Here is a 19292-nt window from a genome sequence, read left to right as displayed (position 1 = left end):
TGCAAAAGTCCTTCCCTCTCCCAGGGTCAAGCCGCAGGCTCCTCCGCCCCTGAGACTGCTCGCTGCAGTCCTCAGGGGGACCCCCGTTACTCCAACAGTTCTTCTCGCTGGTCACACACTCCCAGGGGTTAAGCGTAGCCCCCTGAAACCGCCCCTCTCTGAGCCTTCAGCATGCCTGGTCCTCGTCAATCCCCCTTCGTTTTACTGCTCCCCAGTCACTTACTGCAAGAAGCACCATTCACGGGGTGCAGTACATCCCACCTCTGCCACCAGTTGTCACGGAGTCCCCAGGCAATGCTCTGGAACTGCTCCCCACAAAGCCAGTCAGGACTCTGGTGAAGTCTCCTCTCTGTGAGCAGACTGTCTCCAGGGCAAGCAGCTCACATGGCTTCACCTTCCTGGGTCTGACCTTGGAGCATTCAGCATCCTCTGCCCCTCCGTGTGCTTCCCACAGCGAGTCCGCCCAGGCGGGGTCCTGGGGAAGCCACAGGGTCCTGCACCCCCACTTCGCAGTCAGACGTGACTCTTAGCCAGCCAGTAAAACAGAGGTTTATTAGACCGTGTTCCTGTCATCTAAAACAGAGCTTGTAGGTACAGAGAACAGGACCCCTCAGCCGGGTCCATTTTGGGGGTGGGGGGGGGAGGCAGTGAGCCAGACAACCCGTTCTGTACTCACCTGCCCCATCCCCAGCCAGCTCCAAACTGAAACTCTCCAGCCCCTCCTCTCTGGCCTTTGTCTCTTTTCCAGGCCAGGAGGTCACCTGATCTCTTTGTTCTCAAACACCTTTAGCTATCCCCTTGCAGGGGGGGAAGGGCCCCGGCCATTAGTTGCCAGGAGACAGAGTGTTGCCCATTTATGCACACTGGCCTTTATCCCCCCACCTAGAGACTTAAGAAATGCATAGGGGAAACTGAGGCACCCTACAGTATTCAGAGGAAACATTAAGAACAGTCCCACTTCGTCACATCTTCATCAAGCCTGTCTTGGGGAACCAAGGGAGACACCACAACTGTCAAAAATTCTCTTACATAGGCTTCACCAAGCCTGCCTGCCTGCCTACCTAAAAGGATGTCGCCTAGTACACACTCTGGAACCTGGGCCTGTACCACTGAGAAAGAAAGAATGGCCTTTCAAACTCCAGTATCACATGTATTTCATCATGGAAATCCTGAAGGTTTTGACTCAGAGCACCGCTGAATAGCTTCTCCCCTTTGAAGGGAGGGAAAACTTCTAATGAAAAAATTCCTGCCTACAACAACATAACCAAGAGCTTTCCTGCCCATACAGTTACTGGTAAGGAGAAAAGACACAATGACCAAGTCTAGAAAGCTATTGTAGAGGGATTCATAAAAAGACTAAAGCTTAGCCTAAGCTTTCTACATCTCACAGGGATCCACCAGAAAGTCTGTGTTAATTCCTTGCAGAAAATATTGTCACTAATATTTTTAATATTTTTTCTTCTCCATTCTATCATTTCTAAAGTTTGCCAATTATTTCTCTTACCTCCCACTAGGTGTGTTTAGTTGCAGAGGGGGCCGAGGGAAAGGAGAAATTGGGTCCAAAAACCAGTAAATATCTCTATTTTGCTAATGTGGAAAAAGTGAAGCATATAGAAATTAAAACACACTCCCAAAATCAGAAATAGTAAATGGCAGAGTCTGGCATAGAATCCAGATCACCTAATTTCCAATCCCTTTTCTAACCACTAAACTGTCTCTTCTTTGATTGTCACGGTGTGACATTACGAGCCCCTCAAATGCCTACTGGCAAAGGGTTCACTGTCATATAACAGCAACTCCTGTCAGGCCTGTAACAAAAAAATCGACATTTGAAAGTTGCACTTTCACAATAAAGAGATTGCACTACAGTACTTGTATGAGGTGAATTGAAAAATACTATTTCTTTTGTGTATTTTACAGTGCAAATATTTGAAATAAAAAATAATAATATAAAGTGAGCAGTGTACACTTCGTATTCTGTGTTAATAGAAATCAATATATTTGAAAAGGTAGAAAAATATCCAAAAATATTTAATAAATTTCAATTGGTATTCTATTAACAGTGCGATTAAAACTGTGATTAATCGTGATTAATTTTTTTGAGTTAATCGTGTGAGTTAGCTGCAATTAATCGACAGCCCTACTATATAGTAATTATGTCAGTAACCAGGTCTTGTATAATAATAATAAATTACTACAGATTGGCCCCACTGTCTTCTGTTTATATATAAATTTCAAATTGTACTTCTCTTAAAATAATGAAAACCTGGAGAGGAAACTTCTAGAACAGATCATTCACAACAAATCTGAATGATATGGAAAATCTCAAGCAGGAAAGCTGTTCCATGTCATTCAAAAAAACGTCTGAGTAGAGACTCGGCTTTCAAATTCTGCCCATCACAACTGGAAATAAATTTGAAAGTTTTATCCCTCTTTACAGTTGTCAACATATTAACATTACCACCTAATTTGGCTATTAGTTGTCTCTGTTCAACACTGGCCCAGGATTGGAGAAGGACGGGCTAAGTGTGTATAATAACGGATTTGTTTCTGTTTTAAAATTTCAATATTTTAGTTGAATTCCAGAGATGTGTAAGAACAACATATTTATCTGTTCTTTTTCTATGCATTCATATATTGAACAAGTAAAATAAATATATTTGATGGTTCACATTGATAAAGCTTCTCTATATATTGTATGTAGTACCATGCAAAAACATATTTGACCCAAGATACTATATATTACACACATGCAAAAAAACTATATTAAAAGAACAAAGTCAAGCATTCAAAAGTTAGGAATTACCAGAATTAAAATTGCTTGTGCATATGTCGTACAAGAATGCATTCTGATAGTCTTTAATTACAAATCCCATACTATTTTGTCCACAGTATCCTGCCTATCTCAGTGCACAAAACGGATGGTGTTCAACTAATAAATGACTATTCAATGTTTTTTCTTCATTTTCTTCTCTGTGTTCAATATATGGCCATAGAGCTTATTTACTGCACCATCATTTAAACCCTGCTCTAAATACAGAATTATTAATTTCCTCGTGGACTTCTCTATGGTGTTCATTATTATAACACAGTGCTTCACAAACAAATTTTCACAAAACTCCTGTAAGATGAATGGATATATCCCAATTTTACAGATGGGGAACAGACTCAAAGATTAGGGTAAACATATCCACTAATTTTGGGTGCCCAATTTCAGACAACCAGGACCTGATTTTTTCAGAGTACATAGCATTATACAGCACTTTATTTGTTCAAACACAGTTCCTATTGACTTCTATTACAGCTGTGAGTGCTCAGCTCTTATGCAAATCAGACCAAACAGTCTCAATTCAAGCACCCACAAAACAAACACATAATTAGTGTGAACTGTGAAAAGTCTGGTTCAAATGTCTTTACCATATGAACTCTGACAGAATTCAGCTATCTTAACCATGAGACAAGACGGTTACTTACCTCTTGTAACTGTTGTTCTTCAAGATGTTTTGTTCATGTCCGTTACAAGTAGATGTGCGCACATCACGTGCACGGACGTTGGAAACTTTCTCTCTTAGCAGCTCCCGTCAGGACGGCAGGGGAGCCCCCTAGAGTGGCGCCCTTATGGCAGGGTATATAGTACCCTGCCGGCCCGACCCCCCTTCAGTTTCTTCTTGCCGTTGACTCCGGCAGAGGGGAAGGGGGGTGGGTATTGTCAGGGCCGGCTCCAGGGTTTTGGCCGCCCCAAGCAGCCAAACAAAAAAAACAAAGCCACGATCACGATCTGCGGCGGCAATTTGGCAGGAGGTCCTTTGCTCCGAGCAGGAGTGAGGGACCGTCCGCCGAATTGCCGCCGAACAGCTGGACGTGCCGCCCCTCTCCGAAGTGGCCGCCCCAAGCACCTTCTTGGTAAGCTGGTGCCTGGAGCCGGCCCTGGGTATTGTAATGGACGTGAACACCACATCTCGAAGAACAACAGTTACAAGAGGTAAATAACCATCTTTTCTTCTTCGAGTGATTGTTCACGTCCATTCCAATTAGGTGACTTCCAAGCTTACCATCGGAGGTGGGTAGGAGCGACTGATTGAAGGACAGCTCTGCCAACCGCCGCATCATCTCTGGACTGTTGGTTGACGGCATAGTGGGCTGTAAACGTGTGCACTGAAGACCAGGTAGCTGCCTTGCAGATCTCCTGGATGGGGACCTGTGCCAGGAAGGCAGTCGAAGACACTTGCGCTCTGTTCGAATGGGCTGTGATTGCTAGGGCTGGGACCTCGGCCAGCTCATAGCACGTGCGAATGCAGTCTGTGATCCAGGACGATATGCGTTGCGCAGAAACTGGAAGGCCCTTCATTCTATCGGCTATGGCCACAAACAACTGGGTTGATTGGCGGAAAGGCCTTGTGCACTCTATGTAGGACGCTAAGGCTCTTCGAACATCCAGCGTGTGTAAGCTGCGGTGTTGCGGGCTCGTGTGGGGCTTTCGAAAGAACACCGGCAGGCAAATGTCCTGGCCCATGTGGAATTGGGAGACCACCTTGGGGAGGAATTTAGGGTGCGGTCTAAGCTGTACCTTGTCCTTATGAAACACCATGTAAGGGGGTTCAGAGGTGAGAGCTCTCAGCTCAGACACCCTCCTTGCCGATGTAATGACCACCAGGAACGCTACCTTCCATAAAAAGAAGAGGAGGGAACAAGTGGCTAGGGGCTCAAATGATGGGCTCACGAGTTTGGAGAGGACCAGGTTCAGGTTCCAGGTTGGGACTGGTGGATGAGAATATGGGAACACCCTCTCCAGTCCTTTAAGGAAGCGCCCCACCATGGGATTTGAGAACACCGAGCACCCATATTCCCCTGGATGGAAAGCTGAGATAGCCACCAGGTGTACTCTGATGGACGAAAGAGACAGGCCTTGTTGCTTGAGATGTAGGAGGTAGTCCAAAATAATCTGGACAGAAAACTAGAGCGGTTGCAGATATTTGGGTTCACACCAGCAGAAGAACTTTTTCCCCTTTGCCAGGTAAGTTGCCCTGGTGGAAGGTTTCCTACTACCGAGGAGAATCTGTCTCACTGGCTGAGAGCACTGGCTCTCCATACGATTTAGCCATGGAGTTTCCAAGCCATGAGGTTCGGAGACTGCAGGTTCAGGTGGAGAAGGCGCCCGTGGTCCTGTGTGATCAGATCCGGGTAGAGGTGCAGGGCTATTGGGACATCTACGGACAGCTCCAGGAGGGTTGTGTACCAATGCTGCCGCAGCCAGGTTGGGGCAATCATGATTACCGTCGCCCTGTCCCTGTGAATTCTGAGTAGGACCCGGTGGACCAGCGGGATTGGAGGGAAGGCATATTTCAGCCCCTTACCCCCACGGTATTAGAAACGCGTCGGAAAGTGAACCCGGGCTGTGGTTTTGAAATGAGCAGAATTGAGGGCACTGTGTGTTGCTCTTAGTGGTGAAGAGGTCTACTTGGGGATAACCCCACCTTTGGAAAACTGACTGTATGATGTCCGATCTGATCGACCACTCGAGAATGTGGTAGGACCTGCTGAGGTGATCCGCCAGTTCGTTCTGTCCCCCTGGGAAGTAGAATGCTTCCAGCTGAATGGACCGGGCTATACAGAAGTCCCAGAGGAGAAGAGCCTCACGGCAGAGGCATGAGGCGCAGGCTCCGCCCTGTTTGTTTATGTAGAACATGGTGGTCGTGTGGTCTGCCAGGACTGTCATATTGTGACCTTGCAAAGTGGCGTGAAAGGTTTGGCAGGCCAGACGAACCACTCTGAGCTCCTTCAGGTTGATATGGAGAGGTATCTTGTCCCGCGACCACAGACCTTGTGTCCTCAGATCCCCTAAGTGTGCGCCCCAACCCAGATCTGACGCGTCTGTTACTAGCGTCGGAGAAGGTTGGGGCTTGGCGAAGGGGATCCCTGCACAGACTATTGGTCGGTCCAGCCACCCACGCAGGGATTCTTGGACCTGTCCTGGTATCGTTGCTACAAGGTCCAGGGAGTCTCGGGACGGGCGGTAACATAGTGCGAGCCACGCTTGTATAGGCCTGAGTCTCAGTCTGGCATGCTTGACCACATACTTGCAGGCTGCCATCTATCCTATTAGCTGTAGGCAACACCTGACTGTCATGGTGGGGTACTGAAGCACTGTTCTGACAATCTGATCTATGGCTTGAAATCTGGGCTCTGGAAGGCTCGCTTTTGCCGAGTCCAGGACGGCCTCTATGAACTCTATCCTTTGGGTACGTATGAGTGACGACTTCGGTATATTGAGGAGGAGCCCCAGCCTGTGAAAGGTGTCCCTGACCTCGTCCTTGGATCGACCTGTCAGTAGAGGTACACTCAAATTTGCCTTTTTCACAGGAAGGCCGCCACCACCGCCATGCACTTCATGAACACGCGGGAGGCTGTGGACAGGCTGAACAGGAGTACCGTGAACTGGTAATGTTCTTGGTTTATTACAAACTGGAGGAAGCGTCGGTGTGCCGGATGGATGGCAATGTGGAAATAGGCATCCTTCATGTCGAGGGCAGCGTACCAATCTCCCGGATCCAGCGATGGGATGATAGTGCTTAGGGAGACCACGCGGAACTGGAGTTTGACTATAAATTTGTTGAGTCCACGAAGGTCTAAAATGGGTCAAAGACCCCCCTTTGCCTTGGGGATTAGGAAGTAACGGGAGTAAAACCCCTTTCCCCTTAGCTCCTGTGGAACCTCCTCCATCGCCCCTATCTCGAGGACTGAACGGACCTCTTGCATAAGGAGTTGCTTGTGAGACGGGTCCCTGAAGAGGGACAGGGAAGGTGGGTCGGAGGGAGGGAAGGAGGAGAACTGGAGGGAGTATCTCACTTGTACAGTGCGTAGGACCCAGCGGTCCGATGTTATACGGGACCATGCATGGTAGAAGTGGGATAACTGGTTTAAAATCCGGGTTGGATAGATCCGGGAACTGGGTTGGTAGGCTGTCTTCGAGCGTGCCTTCAAAACCCTTGCTTGTTTCCTGGCTGGGGTTTATTCTGACCTTGGTTAGGCGTGTTATTTTGTGGCCTACGCCTATTGTTTCTGCCCCGCCTGCGATACGGGTCGTGCCTAGGGCGAGGTTGATACTGCCTCTGCTGCGGAGGCTGGGGCCTGAAAGGCTTCCTCTGGGTTGCTGGTGTATGCATCCCTAGCGATTTCAGCGTGGCCCTAGAGTCCTTAAGGCCATGTAGCCTGGAGTCTGTTTGCTCAGAAAAATGACCCAAACCCTCGAAAGGGAGGTCTTGGAAGGTGTTTTGGACCTTGGGAGGGAGACCCGATGCCTGTAGCCACACTGAGTGCCACATGACCACTCCTGAGGCTATGGTTCTGGCCACAGAGTTGGCTGAATCGAGGGAGGCTTGCAAACGTGACAAACTCTGAGTGCGAGTCTTACGGCAGGCGATCCTTAAACTTGGACATAGCGGTCCAAGAGTTGAAGTTATGCCTGTTAAGGATCGCCTGCTGGTTGGCTATGCGTAGTTGTAGGCCCCCTGATGAATAGACCTTTCGACCGAAGAGGTCTAGGTGCTTGGCCTCCTTGGCCTTTGGAGCCAAGGCTTGCTGACCCTGGCGTTCCTTCTCATTAACTGCTGAAATGACCAGGGAGCAGGGAGTTGGGTGGCAGAACAGGAATTCGTAGCCCTTGGATGGGGTGAAGTATTTTCTTTCCATCCCCCTGGCCGTTGGCGTGATGGAGGCCAAGGTTTGCCATATAGTATTATAATTGCTTTGTGCGGTCTTTATCAGAGGGAGCGCGACTCTGGAGGGATCTTCAGGAGCCAGGATGTCCACCATGAATCCTCCTGTTCGACAGTTTCCTCCACCTGGAGGCCCATGTTGAGGGCAATCCTGCGGAGAAGCTCTTGGGGGGCCCTATGGTCGATCGGTGGTGGTCCTGAGACTGATGTACCCATCATCACTTCATCTGGGGAAGAGGAAGATGTGAGCTACTTTTGGTTGCCCTTGTCCTGACCCTCCTGTAAGTTCCCATAGGCCTGGGCCACGTCAAGGCCCGACGAGGCTGCTACCTCCTGAGGCGTTGTCTGACTTGGTAACGCCAGAGGCATTGGGCCTGCTGCTGTCGGCTGCTCTCAGGGATCCGAGGGCGATCTAGAGAGCATGGCCTCTCTCGCCATTGAGGCGTGCCTATATGGCGACCTGGAGTGGCATCGCGTGCTGGCCACGGTCCGGTGCCTGCTGTAGCCGGAGCAACCGGAATTGGCCTCAGAGCCAGAGGATACCGATGGAGAGGACCAAGCTGGTGCCAATCCTTGAGCGACCATAGGATGCCACGAGGTGCAGGTCAGGGACCGGTGCCACGAACCGTACTGGGAGTCTCGGGACCAGAACCAGTGCCTCTCACATGGTGCCGGGGAGGTGGCTGGCACTGCACTCCAGTGCTGGGTGACTGACGGCATCGTGGAACTGTGTCTAGATGCCGACGAGGGTGCTGCGGGTTCATCCACCTCTGGTGCTGTAACCTCGCATTGGGTCGCAGGTGCATGGGTAGGGTGACCAGATGTCCCGATTTTATAGGGACAGTCCTGATTTTTGGGTCTTTTTCTTATATAGGCTCCTATTACCCCCCACCCCCTGTCCCAATTTTTCACATTTGCTGTCTGGTCACCCTATGCATGGGTGCGTTGCGCCGAGATCGAAGAGGAATGGTGCCATGAGCAGCTCTGGGTTGTTGACCTCGAGTGGCGCACCATTGCTGGTTTCCCTCTAGATGGCACACGCATGGGCGATGCCAGAGGCTTCTCCCTGCATGGGAGGGGATTTGGCGCCGACAGCTCGATGAGGTCCTTCACTGCCTCGAATGTGAACTTCTAGAATCTAGAATATATGAGGCAGAGGTATTAGAGACAACAGCAACCTTCACTAAACAACCCTGATTCATCCTCAGAGCAGGTCTATCCTGTGCACTAAATGAGACCAGGAGTCCTGTGGAAAAAATAACATGTCATCATGTAATTATACATCACATCAGAATGCATATGCATAAGGAGGGCAAACTGAGATTTGTGTGCGTGAGAGAAACTTCTTAGGTTTTTTAAAAAGGCAATAAAAACCCCCCAGAAAATGTCATCACATGGCATTACGTTGACATCCACAAGAGTCATTAGCCTTTAAATACCTCCTACAGACCTCTCCCACTTAAGTTAACTTAAGTTAACACTTAAGTTAACAGAGTAAATTATAGCAGTAGTGGGTTGTCATCCCCCAAACTTCACCTACCCCTGTCCGCAACCCCCCGCTGCCCTGGAGCCAGGAGTGGAGCTGAGACTCCGGGGGTGGGGGGCATGGACGGGGGTGGGGGGCACGGACGGGGCAAAGGGGCAAAGGCTGGGCCACAGCTGGGGTTGGGTCTGGGGCCAGGAGGGGGGCCATGGCCAGGGGCTGGGGACGGGAGCGGAGTCGTGCCAAGGCTGGGGACAGGGACAGGGGCAGGGGACGCAGTTGGGGCAGGACCAGAGCAGAGCTAGGGGCAGGGAGGGGCTCTCTCCCCCACCCCCAATCCATGGGGGCTGGCTCAGGTCCTGCTGCACCTCCCTGGACGTTCCTCCACGTCCCCAGGGGGCACGCCCCACAGTTTGGGAACTTCTGCTCTGGAGTAGGATGGCTCATTTTGCCAGTGAGTCTCAGAGATATGTGCTGATAGCAGGTGAATGGTGAAACTCAGGAAACCTGGGTCCCATTCCAGGTTCTGGACACAGAGCCTTCTATTCTCCCCAAGTTTGCCCCTACTTCCCCATCCCCTCCAACCTGTCCCTCTCCCAGTCTTGTCTCTTCCTCCCACCTGGCTCTTCATGCCAATCCCATTCTTCTTGCCCTGCAAGTCCTACTCTCACCCCTCCAGGCTCTCCATCCTTCTCTCTCTCATCTCCCACTCCCAGTGCCTCGCCCAGCCATTTCCCCCTTCGCCCCCAGGTTCTTGACCCCGTCTCCTTGCCCAGCCAAGTCCCAATTTCCCCCCATCCCAGCTCCTCAGTTAATGTCTCTCCATGCCCCACTCCCTGGCCTCCATTTCCCATTCCTACTGGCCCCCAGTCTCCCTCCCTGAGTTCCTCGTCCTATCTCAGTGTCCCTCACCCTCACCCCAGTTCCTTTTACCAGTTTTTGCCCAGTCAGTCCCAATTCTCACCCCCTCCACACCACAGCTCCTCATCAGTTCTGCCTTCTTTCCTTCCTCTCCCTGCCCAAGAGGTTCTCAGCCTCAGTCTACTTGCCCAGGCATTCCTAGTCTCCCTGGCTCCTCATTTGATCTCAGTCCCTCCTTCCTGTTTCCCTCCCTAACTCCCATTTCCAGTCAATCCCAGTCTCCCCCATCCCAGTCTCCTTGCCCAATCTGTCCCTGTGGTGTAGGGTCACCAGACAGCAAGTGTGAAAAATCGGGACGGGGGTGAGAGGTAATAGGAGCCTATATAAGAAAAAGACCCAAAAATCGGGACTGTCCCTATAAAATCGGGACATCTGGTCACCCTAATGTCGTGTTCCTCTGTACCAGATATGGACTGGTCATGGAGCTTGCTTACACACACCAGATATGTTCATTGTAAGACTCTAATGATCTGCCAGGTATGACTGCGGTTAGTTCAAATAAGGCATTTTACACACAGTGCCACCTAGTGGCTAAAGAGTATACAGTTTAATATTCCATTATATCTCCCCCTTTAAAGTTCTACATTCCTAGTATTTACAATATATCACACAGTCTTTGAAGTTCAATACGTATAAAAGTCTGTTAAGTGTCTCCGAATCATACTGGATTTCTAATTACATGACCCAAATGCATAACAACTTGGTTATCTGGCTGTCCATTAGTTGCAATGAGGGTCTCTGGTTGGTTTGGAATCTGAGTCTTCTTCTTTGTGTTCTGCATCTGCAGTAGTGCTGGACTATATCTAGTAGCCCCTATTGGTGTTTATCTGTAACGCAGAAGAGGAAGGACTGGATCTTCCTACTGTAGGATTTTTTTGGCAGTCTGTACAGCTCTCTCAGCCCCTCCATTCCCGTTTGGAATGACAAATCCTGCTGCAGTGAATTGTGGTCAGTTGTCCATCACTAGTACTTCTGGAAAATGGAAGTGAGCAAAAGTGCACTTCAGTTTCTCGATAACACTGCAGCAAGTTACATCTTTCAAGTATGTTATTTGATATACAGCACTTGGAAAAATAATCCACAATGACCAGGTAATGATGTCCTCTGACTCTGCACAGATCCGCAGCTAGTCTCTTCTAAGGTCTCTCTGATAAAGGTGTTTGTACACTGTATGGTTCGAGCAATGTCTCAAGTTGATTTGTATTGTATCTCCTTTCAAGAGTCCAATATCATCAAATCCTCTGTTGAGTTCTTCCACCCTTCTCACTAGGCAATCCTGGCTGCCATGCTGCAGCTGAGAAAGTTGTTGATCTTTGATCACATGCACTCAATGCATAGCTTTAGTGTTTGTGGTGAACTGTCTCATGCAGTTCAGAATACCTCCAGGGCTAGTTAGAGCTGTGTCAGGTGACTTCAGCTCTGGGAGGGGTTGAAGGTGACTGTAAGCCCCTTCTGATATGACTGTTATATCAGCTGCTGAGTCAATTTCAAAATCAATAATCTTGCCATGAATATTCTCTAGACAGGTTCTATGTCAGTGGTCCCCAAACTTTTTCGTCTGGCAGGTGCCAGACGATGAGCCACCGCAGACCATGGCCGGCAGACGAGCATCTGCCAAAATGCCGCTGAGAAGCGGCAACGTCAATAGGCGTCGCCGCTGACAAGCAGCGTCATCCAGAGGCGTCGCCGCCTAAATGCTGGACATGCATCATCTCCTGGGATATGACTTTCCACACCTTGTGCATGTAGACTGGAATCTGTCCCTCTTAGCCAGGGAGTTCTCTCTGATTGCCTCAGAGGTTTTATGATAATGCCTTAACACTCAAGTGTTAACATTCAGCATTTTCCCCTCATTCTTGAATTCTCTGGGGAAACCATGCTCTTCCATAAACCACATTTCTCTGAGGTACAAAGTACAGTAGACCCTCAAAGATATGAACGCCAGAGTTACAGATTGACCGGTCAACCGGACACCATGTGAAACCAGAAGTAGCCAATCAGGCAGCAGCAGAGACGGGGGGGAAAAACAAATACTGTACTGTGCCTATATTGCATCTTAAAAGATAGGCACATCTGGGCTTCCTGTCCCTGTTCCCGTCCCCACACGCAGGGCAGCCATTTACAGCAAGAGGCTGGGGCTGCCAGCCCAAGGCAGCCAGAGCCAACAGGGCAGGAGCAGTTCTGGGGTCTGCGCTGCTTTCACTTCTCCCACCGGGAGGGGGACATGCTGTTTTCTCTCTCTCTCACACACACACACACACACACAGGATGCAAACTCATGTAGGCACTGATTGGCACACATTGAAGAAGATACCTGTTATGATAAATAAAGAGGGGGGTAGCTCCCTTTTATGGACACCCAGCCAGTAACTATAAAATCCCTCTTAGTAGCAGTTCTCTAATGGCTCTACCTGTAAAGGGTTAAAAAGTCTCACTACTATGCACAGGTAAAAGGAAGTGAGTGGGCACCTGGCCAAAAGAGCCAATGGGAAGGCTAGAACTTTTAAAAACTGAAACAAAGACTCCCCTTTGTCTGTTGTTTGTTGTTTTCCAGTGAAGAGGCGGACAGGGCAGAGCTATGCTGTGAGAAGCTTTGGCCAGGTATGAAAAAATTATCAGTATCATACCTAGGAACTACTCATTTAAAACACCAGATATGTAAGTAGATCAGGAAATGTCTAGGAAGATGTGATTAGGTTTCTCTCTTTATTTCTTTATGGCTTGTGGACTTCTTTGTGCTAACCCCTGGTGCTTTTGTTTTGCTTGTAACTTTTAAGATGGACCTCAAGAAAGCTATTCTTGGTGCTTAATCCTTGTAGTTGCTCTTTTAAAATCTAGCAATAGCCTGAGTTTGGTGCTCTTGGGGCAGTTGGCCATCACATGCCCCAGCTCATTACATTTAAAGCATTGCCTAGCTGACTGTGGGCTGGGGCGAGGTGGGTGGTTGGAGAGTAGGGTGGTGGGACAAGAGGGCATCTGGGGTCTTCCTAGCTGTGTGGAGGGCTCCTCCTTGCGAGGTGGGGCCTTGGGTTGACCCCAATGGTGGGGTGTCATCTCGGGTTGCCCCGACTGGTATTCCCACCAACTGCTACTAGCTTTCTTCTTCTCTGCCACCTTCACCCATTTGGCTCCAATTTTCCCCGTCTCGATTACAGTTTTGGGCTTCCCATTTAGGCTGTATCTTTCTATTTTCTTAGGAACACGCTTTAAGAACTTCTCCATTTGTATTAAGAGAGACAGATCTTCCAGAGACTTAACATTTGCTCCTGATATCCAGGCATCCAATTTTCTACAATGTGGTAGGTGTGTCGGGAAAATGCCACGTCTTGTTTCCACCTTAGGGCTCTGAACTGCTGACAGGCATGCTCGGGTGTTAGCCCCATCCTAATTCTGGCCTTTTGTTTAAAAAGTTAGTACTCATTCATGTGTTCTTTAGGCATTTCAGCTCCCACCTCTGCTAAGGGTTCACAGAGTTGTGGTTTCACCTCCACCATACACTGGTCTCTAGGGACGTTGTATCCAAGGCAGGCCCTTTCAAAAAATTTTAAGAAGGCCTCTGTATCATCACCTACCCTGTATGTGGGGAATTTCTTGGAATGGGGAGTGGTACCTTTAGGAGGACTGTTAGGGCTTCCTGGCTGACCCAGCTTAGCCCTTTCCAGCTCTAAGCGCTTCAGCTCCATTTCCACCTCCAAACTCTTCGCCTCCACTTCCAAGTGCTTCACCTTCGCTTCCACCTCCAAGTGCTTCATCTGTAGGAAGAAATTCCTGTCTTCCACAGTTAGAACTTGGGTGTCCATAAAAGGGAGCTACCCCCGCCCTTTTATTTATCACACCTGTCCATCTCCAGTTTCTTTGTGCAGCTTGGTAGCAATATGCAATTTTGAAAAATATTATTTCCAGTCTGTCCATTGTGAAAGTCTGTCAAAGCTGAAGTTATCTGGGGCACTAGGAGTGGCATGTTGATGAGATCCTGCAAATTTTGTTGGTGTTTCTTTAATTTCTGTTCTTAGTTTACACCCGACACCATGTCATTTTCCCCTCTATCAGATATGGACTGGTCACAGAGCTAGCTGATACACACCAGATGTGTTCATCGTAAGATCCTTTAATGTTCTTCCAGATACAGCTAAGGTGAGCTCAAAGAAGGCATTTTACACCCCGTGGCATCTAGTGGCTTAACAGTTTAGTATTCCATTACAGGCTCCCTGCCCTCAAGGTCTGGCAACCAGCCCCAACTTGGCCCACACAGCCAGAGCTGCAATCACAGGGAAAGTCCTGCTCAGCCCCAGGCTGGAGCATGCTTATTGCAGATGGCCTCTAAATTCTCCAAAGATTCCAAGTTCTAGTAAGTTTCTACTGAACATGCGTGAATTGCAATTTAAACAAAAAATAACTTGGCTAAATTTGGGCAGATTTTCACTGGGACAGCAACACCCTACTACGTTTCAAGTCCCTGGCCCAAAATATGGAAGCACAAGAGCTACTAAAGGAAAAACTGAGGAGAATCTTTTAACATGGGACAGTGTATTTTCCACTAACCTCATCCCAGAAATGGCTAAACTGTTGTGGCTGAGCACCCCCACCGCCCAAAAAATCAGCCTGAAGCAGATACCCAGCATGGAAAATTTCAGCCCAAACAACTGAAGTCTAGCAAAGTTATAAGCAACTGAAAACAGACGGAAGTGTCAGGAATGCTAATAGGAAGAGTCAGGCAACCTTAATAATAATAAATCTCACCTATAATATACATTCTAGAGAACCTACCACTTCATAAGGTAAAAAATTATATCAAATGTGTATTTTCTGTCTCTCATAGCTGAGAGATTTGTTTCCAAACAGGACAATATTGTTTTTATATAACATTTATACAAGAATCATCATTAACCATAGTTTTACACTATATAAAGAGTATCATGATACAACCAGGAAACCGCAGTTTCCGTTATTCACAGTTTGTATTTTATTAATGTCTTACGACTATCTTAGAGCAGGGCGATTAGAGTGCCAGTATTCTTCCTAAAATCACCAAAGGTAAATTTAATTTTAAAGAATTAGAATGATGTTTATCTTCTAAAATATTGTTTACAGAAGTTCTTTCCTTTCCCAGGTCTTTTGGGATTTTGTTATTGGATCATGTAGGTCAACAACTGCAGCTGTAATGATTTCAGTTTTAACCTTCTGTGGAGAAAAAACAAACCTGGGAAGAAGCAGCTACCTACCGGGCAGATCTGGATTTGCCACTGGACTGCAGGATTTTCTTTCACTCAAGTAAATCCTCCAAAAATATATGAAGCTAATTGTAACATGGCAGCTGTCTGCGAGGATGTTTTATAGTCCTACAATGGTGAGGATCACATGATTACAAAACAAATTTAGCCCAGGCGAGTGCACACAGTTATCATAACACAAAGGCACAGAGTGTCAAAGTTGTCTCCTTCTTAAACAGAAATCTTGACTTTATGTATATCTGACTGCTGTTCTTCTAAGCAGACTGGCATTAAGAAAACTGCCACTATTTAAGAACTGCAAACTTGGAGCTGCTCTGAGATGGTTTCCCTTGCCCAAGTCCAAGAAGCTCAGATACAGAGTAAGTGCTTAAGATTTAAGACTTTATTCTGTTTCAATCTGCTGGTAGGAAAATGACTTCTATAGACCTGAGAATGGTACAGAAAACACCACAAGAAAAAAAAAAAAGCATTTGTCCTCACTATCATCCATACAGAAGTAAACAAGAAAAAATAAACAATGTGAGAAGCTGCTAATAATGACCCTAAAGGGTGCTAAATTACGTTTATTGAAAGTATTGTACAGTATCATTTGCTTGAAGGTCAAAATATAGGATCCTTATTTCATCCCAATAAGTGCACTGAGGGTAGCAGTCTCAAATTTTATTTGATCTTATTTAGTCCGATTGTCGTTGCCTATTTTTACATTTTGGGGGGAAATTAATTTGATACTCATAATAGAGATATAGATCCATCACCCCAGAATTTCTAGCTATCAGTATCTCACTATATACTTTAAGTTTTTCAAGTCATACCATTCACCATTATATCTCATATTCAGTGATTTATTCACATATAGAACTGTAAGTGCCATGTTTAGGTTTGAAGGAATTGCTCAGTGCTTGAAGAATCATTGTATTAAAAAAACCCAATAGGGTATAAAATAAGACAACAATGTCTCTCAGAATTTAAAAATTTAAATATATTAGATATTGGTCCCATCAGAACTTGATTATGTCTTTTTAAGGGCTACTGCATCCAAAATTAAACTTGCTTGAAATACATAATATTGCATAGTGAAAAAACAAAAAACTTTGTACAAATGTAATGTAGCTCTCAGTGTTTTTATTATCCTAATTAAGACTTTTCCATACTATGCAAAATATCTTTGCCGTTTAGCCATTAGCAACATATTCATACAATATATTTCATATAGATGAAAACAGGCAAAATTTTAAGTGACAAAACGATGTGAATGCAGTAAATCTTTCTTTTCAGTTAAGATTAATATAACAGTCATGACATAGGGTTCTATCCAGTAAAAAGTCTTCCCCCAAGTAAGCAATGGACAGCCATAGATGTTGGCTCAATAACTGGCAAACTCAACCCAGGGAATGACTGTTTTTTCAGGTTTGTAAAAGAAGGGCATCAAGAACACCCCCCCCCCCCCACCCACACACACACAGACAAAAACCACACACACCAAACCCAGTAACTCTTCACCATTCTGTACAGAAGCACAGGCAGGCAAAAGGGTAAAAGGGCTCATAAAAATTAGCTGTGCATCTTCTACTCTATGAAACTCCCTCTACTAGACCTGCTCTTCTTAACCTATTGGATTTTACAGCCTGGGGAATTTCCTGCAGCTCTAGATGTGAAGTAACTAACTTACAGGCCACAAATAGCCTGTACATAAATAAATAGGGCTGAACTAACTCTTCTGCGTGGCTCCCTATGGTTGAAAATGACCAGCCTCCCTCCCCTTACCTCCTTAACTGGGAGTGAGGGTAGGAAGAAACTTCTACTCCAATCCGCCAATGGAAGTTGGGCGGGGGGCTTCATCTATCATCTGTCCATTGACATGAGTGCCTTCTAATTAATCCTGATCACACTATTTTCCACAAGTGTGTTAATGTCGGGGAATTACAGTGGCCCATTTCATTTCCCTGGATCTCATTATGGAACCCATCCATGCTGGACCCCTTTTTATATTTCTCCTTTCAGTGACCAATATTTAGTCATGTTGGGAAAATCCTGCTCCCCGTATTACAACCCTGAATGACTTATTGACCCTCGCCTGGGAAGAGGACAGCAATAGGTGACTATAATGTCTGAACCAACAGTCAATGACCACTACTGAAGGGGAAGCTCTTTTTCTGAATAGGCAGTACATCTCAGTGGTTTTGACCTTTGAAGCTCTGAGCTTCCAAGGGTAAACAATCATGGAAGCTATTTTTGGCTCAGTAAGTCCCATAGTGCACCAAAGGACCAAGTCCTTTTAAAGCAGCAGTGTTCATTTTAAAAAGATACAGGATCACATGAATCACATGCATAGAGCCACTTGAGTGATACTTTTTTGAACAGGGCATCAAAATAGTTAAAGAAAGCCCGTACATGCTATTCCATCTTGAAATAGTTGAAGCATGAAGTACATAAAGCAGCTTAGTTCAGAAATAAGATGAAAGATTTTTTTGCCTCTGTTACACTGAGATCCAAAATCCTTCAACTACATTCTTCTCCAACCATAAAAACTCTTGCTCTTGTCGGTTGTTCTGTTTTTGTTTATCTTTGAAAGCTGAGAAATAAATCAGCATCAGCGAGCATAATATGGCCCTCAACTTTGGAGGCACATACAGTAAGTCTAGTTTTTCAAGTTGCAGTGGACAAAATTACTGACAAGATGCATAATTCTTTTAAAATACTCTTAAAAGCTAACTAGTTATTATTAAAGCAGATTGTATAATATTTCTTATGGAATTTTAAGTGTGGTAAGATGGTGATAAGTTCATGTCACACTTGCTTGTCATCAGTATATTAGAGCTATTATTTTCTTTTGAAGTAACAGCTACAAACCTAATTTAATTTGATAAAACATGTTAACAGTACTATATCATAATAGGATAATTTCTGACCTTTACATAATTAAGATTATTTTGTCAAATGATAAATATGATACTCATCCCCTAAATTTCTTCATCCGAATTCCCAATACTAGAAGAAAAAAAGACCCCAAGTTTAGAAGGCTGGATGGCTGACAGACTTGTTGGCAATCACCTTTTCACACATCTAGCTCAGTACTAAATAAATTTTCCTCTGACTGCTGTTTAATGACCAGTATAAAATGAGATAGTGGTCCCCATGTAATTTTAGTGGGGAAGTTGCCATATCATTAAAATCAGCACTGCATCTGGCATCTGTTTTGGCAGTCTCAGCACATAGGCCAAGGACAATCAGAATAAACTGCACACTAATCCAAAAAGTGGATTGGCAGGTCAGTAAGTGGAAGTAGGTGCACTACTGGTGCCTGTGCTATGTCTGTTTTGTGAATACTTATGAAGCACAAAATTGTGTTCAGTCAATTATATTGCTTGACTTTTTACATTATTATTGATCTTATACTTTTAAATAAAATTGATTTTTCTCTTTCAGACAAACTGTGGTCTAGTTCACCAAACATAGGGGGTAGGAGCCAAAGCATCCCAAGTTTTTATTCCTTTTGTAACACTGAATCATCTCTGACTGGGCAAATCACACAGAGACTGAGTTATCCCACTGATTTCAATTAAATTACTTGTATGAGTAACTGCTCACCAGTCCAATTAAGGGGTTCACAATCTAGCTCAAATTCATCCCTGATGTAACACCACTGAGTTCAACAAGTTAGTTACCAGGGTGAATTTGACCCCCTGTGTCTCAACATTCTCCTTTGTAAATAGGGGATTATATCAGTTATCTACACAAATGTATTGCTATGATCAATCAGACCATGTCGACATCTCAGGAGACTGAAGTCCTCAGTGCAGATGCAGCATAGACGGCACTAGTGGAAGTTTCCCCATAGACTTACCAGAATGTTTACATCTTTGTTACTATTTATTATTTACATAGCACTGTATGTATACACAGTGCTATACTATGAGTAAAATTAGCCAAACATACAGAGTC

At 46.0% G+C, this 19292-nt stretch overlaps 1 protein-coding gene across 1 annotated transcript in view; it reads right to left on the bottom strand.

The window, feature by feature from the left end:
* PLCE1 (phospholipase C epsilon 1) overlaps nt 1-19292 on the bottom strand; it is a 292755-nt gene that overhangs the window by 239949 nt on the left and 33514 nt on the right. Inside the window, exon 5 of the mRNA XM_026650913.2 lies at nt 8066-8107. Within this exon, the coding sequence (XP_026506698.1) occupies nt 8066-8107 (42 nt within the window). The remainder of the gene's footprint in view (nt 1-8065; nt 8108-19292) is intronic.

This window comes from Terrapene carolina, unplaced genomic scaffold (assembly GCF_002925995.2).
Source record: "Terrapene carolina triunguis isolate 2854851 unplaced genomic scaffold, T_m_triunguis-2.0 Scaffold95, whole genome shotgun sequence".
Lineage (NCBI taxonomy): Eukaryota > Metazoa > Chordata > Testudines > Emydidae > Terrapene > Terrapene triunguis.
The sequence above is the reverse complement of the archived record's forward strand: the minus strand, read 5'-3'. Positions and strand labels throughout refer to the sequence as shown.